Below are 14995 nucleotides of genomic sequence, written 5' to 3'. Positions count from 1 at the left end.
ATGGGAACTGTGAAATTTGAAGACGTCTACAGAGCATCAGTTTAGAAATGACGGTCAAGGGCGCCTGGGTGGCTCAGTCAGTTGAGCGACTGCCTTCGGCTCAGGTCATGATCCTGGAGTCCCGGGATCGAGTCCCGCATCAGGCTCCCTGCTCGGCGGGGAGTCTGCTTCTCCCTCTGACCCTCTTCCCTCTCGTGCTCTCTATCTCTCAATTCCCTCTCTCTCAAATAAATAAAATCTTTAAAAAAAAAAAATGACAGTCAAGTTGATACAGAAAGAAATTTAGGGGAAATCACTAAAAATAAGAATTGGAACCATGGGACTAATTATCAAAAAATAAGAACAGAGTAGAGCCAAGTGCCAAGTACAGGAGTTTATGAGACATGAACAGTAAAGGCATGGGCAGAGAGAATTAAGGAGTAAAAACAAAACAGGAAAAGTCAGAGACCTGACAGAGTGCATGACCATAGAAGCTAAGAGAAAAGAATTCAAGGAGGATTAGTTGGTGAACAGTTGAACAGGTTGGAAAAGAATAACGATCTAAATGAGGCCACTGGATCTATTAATTACGAGGCTACAGAGTAGTCTCTGTTGAGTGTTTAGGGCAGAACACAGATTACAATGAATCCGGGTTCATGGCCTCATTAGCATGGTATTAGGTACAGGAAATAAATATTTTACCCAGAGCTACATGAAAGTATGTTTTCCAAACAACAATTTGTCTGCTTTTCAACCATAACCATTTTTTAATAAAACTGTCTCTAAATTTAACTGTTATTTTCAAACAATTTATTTCAGTCACATAAAATACTGATTTTAGCATCAAAACAGAACACTATCATTTACCTAATAAATATGACACAAAAAGAATTTTTAAAATAAGTATATATGTATATAGTATTGTGCTACATATTGAACCTCACACTACTGCTTAAAAGAGTATTATTCTTAGTGTAGATGGCTCCCTAATATAGAACATTTGAGGGCAAATCCAACAAATACCATTTATTTAAGAAAAGCCCCTATTACCCAATCCCTTTTTATTGGTAATATCAAGCAGAATATGAGACCAAGCTTAATTCTGGCATATTTATATAAAACGTGTATTTAGCCAGACCTGTGTTTATACAACAGTAATATGTGAAATATCCATATTTGTTAGCATAATCTAGAAAACAACCACTGTTCAACAAAAAGATTCTTCCCTTTACAAAAAAATCACTATTGGAATACTTTAAATAAATAAATAAGAATCTTTCCCAGGATAATATGAAATTACAATTTAATTCTTTAATTTACACGAAACTTTACAGGAATCATTTGTTTAAAGCAAATTCATTAAGTATTAATTAAAATGTATAGTTAAGGGGTATAAAAACTGTAAAGAATAGTTTAGACACTGCGTGTCCAGAAGGTCTCCCCTCTCTCATCAGCTGGCAGGGGAAGCTGGAGCAGTGTGTAGAACAGGAATCTGAGGGCAAGGACAAAAGAGGGTATGACAGAGAAGTTATCTGCTTTACACTTGAAAGCAGGCAATAGCTGCGAGACTGTCATGATGTTACCATCTCTTGTTTAGATACAGTAGACAGAAGAGATTAATCCTGAATGGGATTTCAAAGCTTTGAGTCTTTAAGAGAACACAGAAAAAGGTAACTTAGAATTCTAAATGGGGCAAAGGCTCTGGATCCAGACCACCTGAAGACACCCCTCAGCTCTGCACCTTACTACTTGTATCAACCTAGCAAATTATTTCTACCTCAGCTATCTCAGTGTAAAATGAGATGGTAAGAAGAGCTACCCTATTAAGGTCAACATTAGAATTAAATGAGAAAATGACTATAAAACTTAAAGTAGTGGCACATCACAGGCCCTCAAGAATCATTACAAATGTACTGTTCTAGGATCATTCTGGATCTGGATCACCCGTTCAATCCATCATTATAATATATTGGCACCTTCCAACCCATGACAAAAACCTTTTCACTGTTCAACTACTCTACCATGCTAAAAATACCATGTCGATGTTATATGCCAAACAACAGAATGCTAGAGAATAGAACCAAAGTCCATGAAATTCTGGACCAATTCCACAAGTACACCTTTAATAAAAAAATAGCCCATTTTTTGACACACTAACACTCTTGTATACAACCATCAGGCTAGCTCCATTTTTGCTAATAACTCATTAAAATCACCAAATTAAACAACTGGTCTACAAATTCCTAACTTATGCTACACCCCCCCTCAAAAAAATCAAACTTATCAGTAGAACGTATCTATGAAATATAAAATTCTGACTGAAATAAATATATTTTTCTAGTTTCTAAAACATCTGTAGTGAAATCTGTCATATGTTCAAACTCATTCAATTCCCATCCTTCTCTCCCCTCCCCACCATGCCTGATAGAAAATCTTTCTCAAACTAATATAAACTTCAATTTACCATTGAATACACGGTGCCTACTTCTACACTAAGCACTCATCTGTTTTTCCCCATTATCTCAATGGCCAACACAGCAGTTTTTTTTTAAACCTCAAACAAAAAGATTAAAGATACATAAAATCATCTGCTCTCATCTTCAATGATGGACAGGAAGAGCAGAGAAGCTAATACATTCCTCTTGAAAACACATACGCATGAATACACTTTGTTCTTCCCCAAAATACCAAAAGGATAACAGACAGCAAATCATGCCCACAAACCAAAACACAGTTGTTTCATCTAATTTTAGAAAAAAAATAACAAGGAACTGGAGAAAAGTTCTCCCTGGAATAACTCAATCCTGAAATCAGGGAAATTCAAAGAGCATAGGAAAAACCAACAGCCTCAATTCTCCCCTTCAGGATACTAGTTCTATCAACACCAAATCAAAACAAAGAGTATGTGTTTAGAAGATCCCAAAAAGTTTGAAATCTCTTTTTCAAAGAAGGAAAAAAAGACCACTTACAGAGAACATGTCTAAATGTATTATTTCAAGCACAGGTGCTCTGTGGTTTACTCCAAACCTGTTTCTTTTTTGTACCATATTCTTTTTTTTTTTTTCCCTTGAATAGGCTCCACACCCAGCTTGTAGCCCAACTCAGAGCCTAAACTCAAGACTCTGAGATCAAGACCTGAGCTGACATCAAGAGTCAGACGCTTAATTGACGAGCCACCCAGGTGCCTCCCATATTCTTTTAAAGTCTTATAAACTTGTTTATAAACTTATTTGTTTAAAGAAAACCAAACTATATCATTTACATCCAGAAGTATCCTTTATTTATATTTTAAAGTCCCATAGCCAGGTGTTTGTTATTTGATTACTTTGCTCAGCCCTAGGCAATACGGTTAGTTCTTCCCTTTCTGGAAGCTGTGAACAAGACCCAGCCTAGTTGTACTTGAGACAAGCAGTCTCAATCATTTTGTAGGTACATCGCAAGATTTTGCTTAGGGGTACGTGGGTGGCTCAGTCTTAAAGCATCTGCCTTCAGCTCAGGTCATGATCCCAGGGTCCTGGGATTGAGCCTCACATCGGGCTCCCTGCTCATTAGGAAGCCTGCTTCTCCCTCTCCCTCTGCCCCTGCTTGTGTTCCCTCTCTCGCTGTGTCTCTCTCTGTCAAATAAATAAATAAAATCTTTAAAAAATACATATATTTTGCTTAATCTGAGAAAATCTTGCACTTTTTCCCCAGAACTTTCAAGAGTAGAAAGAAAATATAAATTATAATCTTAATTGTTTTTGGAGGGAGTACTGCTCATATCCTAGGGACCTTCATACTATCTCGTCTCTTAAGAGAAACCTTTTCTTTAGCAATCCTCAGGAATTTGTCCAAAATAAAAAACACGTATTTAAACTTGTACCCAGATTTCAGGTTAACTAGGTAAAATTGACATTAACAGAAGACAGTTGAATAACAGCAAACTGCAACAGATTTATACAGAAATTTAATGTGTCTTTAAAAAGACTTGGGGAGGAAGAACAATTATTTCACAACAGTCTTACTTCTATGAACTGTTACTACATTAAGCCTGCGTTCTGGTCTTTTTGCTATCAAGAGTCCAGGGGAACAGGAGATACAAATTCCACAAGGCAAAGACCTCTTCTTGCCAAAATTCTTTTTAAAAAACTTGGTCATTAAAAGGTCTTTTCTAATGAAAAACACTGACTCTTTCAAACCAATACTAATTTCAGAAACCTCATTTCTGAGCTTGTACCTCAGGTACAACATATTAATAAAAGGGTTTTATGTTAATAGACTTAGGATATATTTCTCCTTGGCTTATACGGATCATTAAAAGTTCCTAAGAGGAGCCTGGCTGTCTCAGTCCATACAGCATGCAACTCTTGATCTCCAGGTCGTGAGTTCAAGCCCCATATTGAGCACAGAGATTACTTAAAAAAAAAAAAAAGTCCTAAAAAAACTGTCCAATTAGATGAGAAAGTGAATGAACTATTTTCTAAGCATGTATTAAGGTAAGTAGTCTAAAGCATTTTTGAGATTTATCACAACTCTCAAAGTTATTTAAACTGCACCAAGGAAATGCTAAAAATTCCCAGAGGTTCTAATCAATGCCCTATTTATTCTCCACATTTATTCTCCACTTGCTCCACCAAACCCCCAATCCCTCCTCTGCTCTGTTCCTGCCCTGGGAGGATGAGCCAACACAGATCATCACCTAGGGTCCCCAGGTGGGTTCCAGCAATGCAAGCCAATGAACAAGACCCAAAGACAGAGGGAGGTCAGGGAACTTCCCCTCCCTCCCTGCCTGACTGCCTCAAAGCCACTGTTCCTAGAGCCCTCCTCCACAATGCCAGCTCTCAACTCTCAGTTTTGGTAATCTCTGGAGAATTAAGGGCTTCTCACCATTGCTATTCCCTGGGTGCTCCCCACCCCCCACCACCACCCTTGTTTGTTCTCTAACCTCTATAAGCTCTTCTTTTGCACCATCAAGGATGAAATCTCTTTCTGCTGGGAGCCTGCCTGATGCAGCTAACAATACCAAGTCCGGTTAATTCAAAACAGTACATTACATAAAGAAATCCAATTTTAAAAGTTTAACAAGGTCTTAAGATCTATTCAAGTATTACTTACTATTGCTATTTGTATAATTGTTTAAAGACTAAATATAACCAGCTCACTTCCAAATGAAGCTGAAAAAATCATTACAATTAAAGCTAGGTGTGAAATTTAACACTGTCCTGTCCTCTCAAGATAAATGCCTTTAAGCACCAAATAAACTTAACAGAGGGTAATGATCCCAGGGTACTGGGATGGAGCCCCACATTGGGCTCCCTGCTCCGCGGGAAGCCTGCTTCTCCCTCTTCCACTCCCCCTGCTTGTGTTCCCTCTCTCGCTGTGTCTCTCTCTGTCAAGTAAATAAATTTAAAAAAAAAAGAAAGAAAAAAAATCAATGAAGGGATTCTGGTAGTCGATATTTCACTTCCTTCTACCATACACTGCCTGGTTAATCCAAACACTTTTTTGTTATTACTGAAGCCTTCCCTAGGCATAGGATAAAGAAAAGTTTTAAACCAGTGGTTCTCAAATTTTGGTGTGCAAGTAAATCCACCGAGACACCCTTTAAAATGCTAATTCCCAGACCTCGCCCACACCTTTCTGATAAATGTTTTCACTAGTTCCCAGATAATTTATACAGAAATTTAATGTGTCTTTAAAAAGACTTGGGGAGGAACAATTATTTCACAACAGTCTTACTTCTATGAACTGTTACTACATTAAGCCTGCATTCTGGTCAGAACAAATGTTTTCACTAGTTCCCAGATAATTGTGATGCACACCTAAATTTCAGAACTTCTTAAATTTGGCCAACTTTAAGATTCCACCAACATCTCCAATACACTTTTTTCTTTTTGAATGAACATTCCACATTAAACATGGCCAAAGAAACCAAAAAACAACAAAAACTAACATAGTTAACAATAATAATGCACACTAACTTAACACACCACTGTGATATGTGTTTCACATGTATTATTATTTAATTCCGTCCTCACAAAAACACCAGGTAGATAACATTATTGCCTCCATTTTATAGATGAGAAAAGTGAAGCCCAGAGAAACTAAGTAATCTGACTACAATAGTGAATGGCAAAACCAGGCTCATCTCTGGTCTGCCAGTCCCTCTTACCTGTGAGCTGGGTAAGCAAGCACTTCTATATAAATGCAAGTCTGGAGCTTCAGGACTATCACAAAAAGGATTAAGACTAAGGGCGAAGCAGGTGAAACAAGCAATAAGCCTCACTGCCCACTCCCTCCCCACAACAAGCTGTCTTGAGCTTGACCCACCCATCACTCACCAAGGCCTTCCACCTACACAGCATGCCATCACATACTGGTAGAACATCACAAATCTGTATGTATCAGTATTCTTTCTACTCTTACCTACTGCATGGTAAGTACATCCAAATTCCATCTCCACTAAGTACTGGCTGTGAGCTTGAACAAATTTAACATCTCTATGCCTCAGTTTTCCAATGTGTAAATTGTTGGTCATAATGTCAAATGCACTAAAGTAAGTCAGGTAGTGATTAACTGAGATAATGTACATAAAGTACTTGCTTGACACACTAACACACGGTAAAAACTCAATAAACATTACCTGCTAATCCAACATATCAATCCTAGGTCCCATTTATTTTCTCTTAGCCTTGTGTTCCCAAGACTGTGATAAAAGATGGAACATACTCTTACTTATTAGGAGCAAACTGGTAACAGTGGACTGAAGGCCAGGAGTAGAATATTTTAGAGTAAATGAGTCTCTTAGTAACCCTCAAATTGCACAACTTTGACAACCATCTATTTCCAAACTTTAGGTCAGCCCTGTTGATTACATACTAGTATGAACAGTCTATAATTAACTTAATTCAAAACAACAATAAAATGTCACTCAGCACAGGGACTTGGTCTTAATTTATCACTGTATCATCAGCACTTAGAACAGTGCCTGGCTCATGGCAGACACTCAAATATTTGTCAAATGAATGAAGGCATAAAGGTACCAATACAGACACACCTTAGCTCATTAGTGAATCTTTACAAAAACAAGCATAACTATCAGATCAATTCCAATGTGCCAAGTAACAAAGTTATTTTCAAAATTCCCCCACAGTATTTTTCTCTTTTTTTTTTTAAGAGCAAAACATTTTGTGTGTGTGTGTTACAAAAAAAAAATAAATAAATTCAAGCAGGTAATGAAATAAACATATTTTTTTAAGTATCCCACTCTGGGTTCTCTGTCCTAGACTTTAGTAAACAGTTCAAGTTTAGGTTGCTTCAACACTTCTTCTGGATGCTATGAGGTCTCCATCTTATAACCATGTTTCTGTAGTTCAGCTCCTAACTGATTGGAGAAGTCATCATCTGCACTGTCATCATCCCAATCATCCTCCCAGACACGTGCACCTTCATCTTCATCTAAGCCAGCCCAGTCTTCCTCAGGGAACTCCTTGAACTCGTTGTCTTCCTCCAAGAGACCCAAGTCTACCGGCTGCTTTTTCTCTGACATGGTGACCCTCCCCACTGAAAACCTCTCAGGCTGAGAGGAAAGTTGGAACTCTCACTTTTTCTCACAGAAGACGCCACCTCTGAAGCCAGCTCTACCACACAGCTCGCCTTTCTTCTTTAAAACAAATCGTGGGCTTTTCTTTAAAAACTCTCCAAACCAGGGCTCCTGGGTCGCACAGTCGGTTAAGTAACGACTCTTGGTTTCAGCTCAGGTCAGGATCTCAGGGTCATGAGATCAGGCCCTGCATGTGGCTCTGCACTCAGCGTAGTCAGCTTGAGACTCTCTTTCTCTCCCTCTCCCTTTGTTCCCCTTCCCCCCATGCTCACCCACGTGCATGTGCACATGCTATCTCTATATATAAAATAAAAAAATCTTTAAAAACTCTCCAACGAGAAAAGTTAATTACCAACCTCAGCTCCACTAATCTACTAAAAATGTTAAAGGAGTCCCATAATAATGCATCATGCTCACCTCCTACCTTACATTCAAACAAAAACAAACCTAATAACTATTTAACACTTAACACTTTAGTGATGCCAACTTTTCAGAATTTCCTGAACCATCCAAATAGAAGCCACAAAATGAAGTAAGTGCCTGTTAAGAGGTTAACCCTAACACCTAGAAGGTAACTGTGATCTACTATGGAAATACACAGAAGTTCCATTCTCAGCTATGCTTCTAAGCAGCCACATATGTAACTTTGACCATGGTGCTTAATAATAAGAGTAAGTTTACCACATCTACTTCAACAAGTTGTTTTAAGGACCAAATGTATATAAAATGATTTCCCGAACAATAAAGTACCATGCAAATGTAAATTATTTAAATTTGATATAAATATCATCAGATTTTAAATGGGTATTCCTATTCATCTTTCTATGTTGCTGCCACTCTTTATATTTCCTAGATCCAAAGATCTGCCAGTACAAAGAAGAACCAGTTCCTACCGACAGTCATATTTCAAACACAGTAGGCCCTCAGATTATTTATTGAAAAAGACATCCATCCACATGGAACAGAAATTTTAAAATTCTGCTATATTCAATACCTTACCTTGTAAAGGTTACGCAGCAGGTTACTTTCAAATAAAATAACAAGTGATGTAACTTACATGAAAGATGCCTGTGGTTTTTGTCAAGAGCACCGCCTTGGTTGTGGGCATTACTCAGCCTGGATATAAATAGTCACCTATGTGAATTTCACCCAGGGAATGTTCTTCAACATTCTGGTTTCACTGGAGGCAAGCTTTCTGCATAGAAAAGGACTTTCCTTCTCTTTAACACTAGCCAGATTTCTAAAGATGCCAGATTCGTTCTTCTGGTTTTATAGTCTATGCTTCAGCACTTACAGGGAGAACTTTTTGTGGGCTTGTGGTCATTTCTCAAGTTACCATGTCATTCTTATACTAAATATGAAAAGTTTATTTTTCAAGACCATAAACAGAAAAATATTCTAATACGTATATTTTAAGATTACTAATAGTCCGGGGCGCCTGGGTGGCTCAGTCGTTGGGCATCTGCCTTCGGTTCGGGTCATGATCCCGGGGTCCTGGGACTGAGCCCCACATCGGGCTCCCTGCTCAGCGGGCAGCCTGCTCCTTTCTCCCACTCCCCCTGCTTGTGTTCCCTCTCTCGCTGTGTCTCTCTCTGTCAAATAAAATCTTTAAAAAAAAAAAAAGATTACTAATAGTCCACTAAATTTGTCAAATAAGGGGTGCCTGGGTGGCTCAGTCATTAGGTGTCTATCCTTGGCTCGGGTCATGATCCCAGTGTCCTGGGATGGAGCCCCATGTCGGGCTCCCTGCTCAGCAGGAAGCCTGCTTCTCCCTCTCCCACTCCCCCTGCTTGTGTACCTCTCTCGCCGTGTCTCTGTCAAATAAATAAATAAAATCTTTAAAAAAAATTGTCAAATAAAAGTATAGCTGTTTTAAATGCTAAACTTCCTTGTTCCTTTGAATATTATATAATGCCTCAAAAATAGGATTTAAGCTTTTTTGACCTTAGTTAGTTCTTAATTATCTACACATACATACATACACACACACACACACACACACACACACACACACGCAGATGTGTTACAGATCATCAATTAATAATTTATATTAAGCTCTTGGATGATGGTCTTGTATTTACAGTTGAATAAGAGTATCCTCGAGGGGAAAAGTTCCTAATAGTTCAAACCAAATAATGAAACACCTGTAGGGGCGCCTGAATGGCTCGAGTCATTAAGCGTCTGCCTTCGGCTCAGGTCATGATCCTAGGGTCCTGGGACTGAGCCCCGCATCAGGCTCCCTGCTCAATGGGAAACCTGCTTCTCCCTCTCCCACTGCCCCTGCTTGTGTTCCCTCTCTTGCTGTCTCTCTCTGTCAAATAAATAAATAAAATCTTTAAAAAAAAAAAAAACCTGTAAACATAGTCACCCAACCCAGCCTTACCATTTTTCTTCTCATTTACCCAACTACATTCTACTGCTGAAATGATTCCTACTTTGTTACAAAAGATGGACTTTGTGTGCTCATTTTTGTTCTTTATGTCTATTATAGCTCAAGGGACATTCCTGAAATAAACACAGACCATAAAAAAAATTGTTCTAATAGTACAGGTGAGAATTTAATCATCCTTTGAAAACAAGCCCCCTCACAAAGATTATGAAGTTAATTATGTAATATTTAAAAAACAGCTACTGCATTTATGGGCAACGATCTAACTCATTTGAGGAAAATATAAAGTTCTATCCGAAACAGGAACACTGTACTATTCATTTTAACTACAATGAAAACCAGTGTTATATTACAGCCTAATTCTAATTCCTATAAACCCATCAAAATAAAAAGTGCACAATTTGTATAATTTTCTGGAATTTACATCAGAGTGCTCACTTCGGCAGCACATATACTAAAATTGGAATTTACATCAGAAATGATAAAGCAACACCATTATCAATGTTCAAAGCTGTCAACTTAAGAATGAAAAAAACAGAAAATTCAACATTAGTTTCAGAGCCTCATTCATGACCTATATCATCCTCAGTCCTGTGTGCCTTCTTCAAGTTACATTCTTTAACACAATACCAGTTCTGCAGGTTTATTTGAACAGTCTACCAAATGAACTGAGATCAAGGCAACCTGGTCTGGTGGAAAAGATGGGTTTCATGGTCAGAAAACCTAGGTGTGAATCCAGACTTTGTTCCTCTGGAGCTGTAAGACCTTGAGCAAATAGTGAATACTCTAAGCTTAAATTTCTTCATGTGTAAAAGGACAAGACCACCAACCCTGAAAATTATTTTGTAGATCAAATCCCTCAGTTAACGTTCTGATTATGGCAGATGCCTAATGAAGGGGTGATGATCTTATACTACTAAAGTTCAGAAATTATTATGAAGTACCTCATTAAGGGGATCACAAACTGTATGAAAATTATTAAAGCTGTAATACCTTTTTCAGTCTTTTAGTGAAAATGTTTTAATACACAAAAATGAAAAATTCAAAGGTTAGGAATCTTTTTAAAATTGACATTTTTAAATATCAAAATGAAGCTTCAATTATCAACAGTGAAAACGGGTTAATTTTCCAAAAAAATGTTTTGGATGCTTATATTTATTCAAACCTCACATGGTCAAAAATTTTAAAACTTTCTAAAAAGAACTGTACTTTAGAACCCAGAGACAGCCCAGTTATCTAAACAATGGGCTACATGATACTCCACATTCTCCAGGCAAAGTCACAACAGGATGAGAAAAGAGCCTTCAGCCTCTCTCAGATTTCCTGGCCACTGTTATTTTAAAACTTGATCACATAAACATAAATAGAGGGAAAAAAATCCACTAAGATAAGCGTCATGGGTCATGATTTATGATGTTTTTAATAAGTTGCATTAATTTACATTAAATATTGCAATAGCTCATTACATTTTTCTTGCTCACGTTTCTAGACACTAATGAAGAATATGTTACAGTTTTATATAATATATATTTAGAGTTTTTAATCACGATAATCTTTCCTTAAAGTCATTCATCACTTCTGTTACTCCCTTTTAGTTTTTGAAAACAAAAATGTAACTCTAACTGGAAAAACAGTATGTCACATAGAACATACAAACTCAATAGGCAAATCTGCTTGAGACTAAAATGACTTCTGTTTACCACTGTGCATATAATTCCTGCGCAATTAAAACACTCAAAATGAGCTGGATATTTAAAAGTCAATGAGTTATTTTGAATGGCTGCATTGTTTCAAGCTCTGGCTATAGCCCAATTTGTAATGTTTCTAAAATTAATGATAAAAAAACACCAAGGTAATTTTTTCACTAAACAATTTCCAATTGTAAAACCACAACCCAAGATATCTATGAAGTTTAGTTAATTTGTACAGATAAGCCGTTTTGCTGCCAACCTTTGTACCATGACCACTCTAGCCCAAGTTCAAGATTCACATTTTATGGTGTGAATAGTTTCAATTAAATCTTAGGAATTTCTAAAACTCTCAAACCCTGACTATATTTAGATACATTGCATCTACACCACCAGAGCATAACAGCAAATGAAACTTTTAGCATGTACAGCAATCTGTGAAGCTGGGACAGTGTTCTCGTTGCTCATTAACATCTGTAAATTAGGATGTAAGCACTCCTCTACCACAACTTTACGCCAGATAAAATATAACCTGTTTTCTTAAACCGTATAGAAATATATTTCTGACACGAATGTTCTAGTAATAACCCTACCAAATTATTTTCCACTTAAAATCCCGGAGTTGGAGCATTTTAATGGTTTTAAGGAGTTTTTGGAAATTAACAAATATAAAAAGCTCTTGTTCAGCAGCACCTATATAAATTAACATAGTCAAAGTACTGGACAACCTTAAGACTAAAATTATATCGTTAGACAGTCCCAACCAGGTCTCCTACATGATTAAACTATTAATAGTGGCTGGCATCTGATCCTCAGATCTCAGAACAAATGGCACTATTCCTACACTGAATTTTACTCTTGTTTACTTAGGGGAAAGCTATCACGGAGTGTCCAAGTCAGAGTGGGTCACCTGAGTGCTCTGCTTCTACCTGGGAGCTAGAGTAGACACACAAAGGTATCTTGGTGACGATAAACCCATGAAAGGAGACTCTCATTGTCTTGTGGAAATGAGAACCAGCCCTGGGACTACCGTGAGCCGCCGGCCGGGCCCACCCATCACCTGCTTCACCCTCAGGAGGTGAAACTAGCCGTCGGCCCCCGGACGGCCCCAGGAGGCCCTGAAGCAGGGCGGGCCGGGGCAGCGAGGCCCTGACGCTGACGCCCCGAAGCAGGGGTTCCACGTCACTCACCGGTGCGGACGCTGGGGCAGGTGCGCGGCGGGAAGGCTACCTGTGGCCGGAGAGGTGGAGGGCGGGGTGAAAGGTGATGAAATGGAGCGCAAAGGGCGACGACGTGGACAAGCTCTGAGACGGGGCGGCGGCGACCGGGATCCTGCGGCTAGCTTCCTGCTCGGACAGATCCCGGGTCCGTCTCCGCCCGCCCGCCGGCGCCCAGCCTAGTCCCCGGCCTCGGCGCGCGCACGTCACGGCTACGGAGCGCCCAAGGGGGCGGGGGCGCCGCGGGCCGGGGCGGGCCGACTCCGCGCGCGGGCCCACGGGCGCGCGCTCCGAGAAGGGGCGCTCGGCTCCCGCGGCTGCCCCGCCCCTCCGCTCGCCCCCGGCGGGCGGCGCAGAGCCTCTCCGGCTGAGGTGGGCGCGCTAGAGCGCGAGAAGGGGCCGCCGCGGGCGCAGCCGACAGTCCTTGTTCCTCCCCCTGCGGGACGGCCTTCTTCGGCACGGTTGTCTCCTGCCCCTGCGAAGCAAATTCTCTCCGGTCTGGATGCGGTGACCGTGCAGTCCGGCAACAGCAAGAATCTATTCACGGAGGGAGACAGTTGTTCAGGAATGGGGCGAGGACCCCGCGTTTTACTAGAGGACTGGAGGGAACGACGCCGCGTTGTTGCGGAGGGAGGAAGGCTGCAAACTAGGCTTCCGTCGGGTGGGCTGGGGCTGGGCTGCGCTGCGACGGGAGCAACCTTGCTATTCTGCTTTGGGTAGCAGAGGGTCTCTGGCCCCCGGACCGCATTTACTTACTAGAACCCGATCTCTTCTGTCGTTCAAATTTTGCTGGTTTTATAAGTGACATACATACCTGTGAGTCATTTGAAAATTAAATATGAAGTAGCTTTGCAAAATTGAATTAAGGCGATGAAAACACACGTCGCCTTTACAACGAAAAGAAGCTTAAGAAAAGGAAATGGTAATGATTGTAACGCTAAATGTCTCCGGTGAAAAAAGTTAAGAGTACCGACACATGAGAATTACACTTTTTTCCTCAACATTTCTGAGTAGCAGCTAGGAAACTTCAGGCAATCTACAAGATTCTGATGAGACAAGTTTCAGATACTCAGTTTTCCCACAGTTCTTTTGGTGGGAAAACTAAGTTATGGTGAGATATTTAGCCTTTAACTAAGACAAAATACTGGGAATAAAAGAGAGAAGTGAGAAAGAGGAAGAAAAACCAAGAAAGGAAATAATTTACAGCAATCTCAGAAATTTAATTCCTGATTGCCAGGAGGTAAATCTTAAGTATATAAAACTACATTTCAAAGCAAATTGGAAAAAAAGAAAAACAAGACTAAGGAGAGAGTAATTTCAGTTCACTGCTTTGACTTCATTTTGGATTTAAGATTAAAAGGCTATGGCAGACCAATAGAAGCTGATATAGTTTATTGTGAGTAATAACTTGTGATTTTTTTCTCTCTTGCTCTTTTTCCCCATGTCCATTACTGAGTCCCTTTGCTTCAAGCTCCGCATCTCTGGAATGTATCCAATTTTTCCTAATAGCCACTACCATTATCTTATTTCAAGCCACCATCATTTCAGATTTGGCATACTGCTTTAGCCACCTAACCATTTAACCAGGCTGCAATCCTGTCCCCTTTTAATCCGTCTGTACATTGCCACCAGGTTTATATTTTATAAAAGTCTACTTACTCTTTTTAAACTCCTGTAGTGACATTCTACTACCCTTAGTATAAAATCCAAATTAATTAAGATGTGTTATGTGATCCTTATACTGTTTTTGTTTAAGAAGCACAGTGGGGATTTCTCTTGCTTTTTCTCTTAGTTGAATTTTAATGCCTTTTCATTGTTCCTCAGTTCATCACTATCCTAAACCCTCCTAAAGCTGTCCTAAACCAGGCTTCTTCACACAGTTACTTGCCTGTCTTTGGAATCATTTGCATTTTGGACCACTGTCTTAGCCCTGCTTATCTATCCAATCTCATTTCCACCCACTGCCTCTTTCCATTTCTTATACTTTACACAAGCCATTTTGAAGTGCTGATGTATTCAGAAAAGATAGTTACGCCCTTTATGACATTGGAGGGTTGCCAGGCTAAATCCAATGAGTCCGTCAGAACAAAAACTATTTGTCCCCTCTAAGAAGTTTTCCCAGGACACCTGGCTGACTCAG

The 14995-nt window shown here is 39.5% G+C and overlaps 2 protein-coding genes across 11 annotated transcripts in view; both read right to left on the bottom strand.

Annotated features, from left to right (window-relative positions):
- The window catches only part of MYO6 (myosin VI), a 144020-nt gene extending 130982 nt beyond the window's left edge, over positions 1 to 13038 (bottom strand). For all 10 annotated transcript variants that reach the window (XM_025890630.2, XM_025890631.2, XM_073905240.1 and 7 more), the window contains exon 1: positions 12829 to 13038. The gene's annotated coding sequence lies outside the window, so the exon portion shown is untranslated. The remainder of the gene's footprint in view (positions 1 to 12828) is intronic.
- Positions 7174 to 7622, bottom strand: LOC112837977 (26S proteasome complex subunit SEM1). The gene has a single exon (XM_025890634.2). The coding sequence runs from the start codon at positions 7505 to 7507 to the stop codon at positions 7295 to 7297; it is 213 nt and encodes a 70-aa protein (XP_025746419.1). The 5' UTR covers positions 7508 to 7622; the 3' UTR covers positions 7174 to 7294.
- Positions 13039 to 14995: the final 1957 nt, after the last annotated feature.

Source organism: Callorhinus ursinus, unplaced genomic scaffold (assembly GCF_003265705.2).
Source record: "Callorhinus ursinus isolate GAN/ISIS: 27379988/994484 unplaced genomic scaffold, GSC_fseal_2.0 scaffold22, whole genome shotgun sequence".
Taxonomy (NCBI): Eukaryota; Metazoa; Chordata; class Mammalia; order Carnivora; family Otariidae; genus Callorhinus; species Callorhinus ursinus.
The sequence above is the reverse complement of the archived record's forward strand: the minus strand, read 5'-3'. Positions and strand labels throughout refer to the sequence as shown.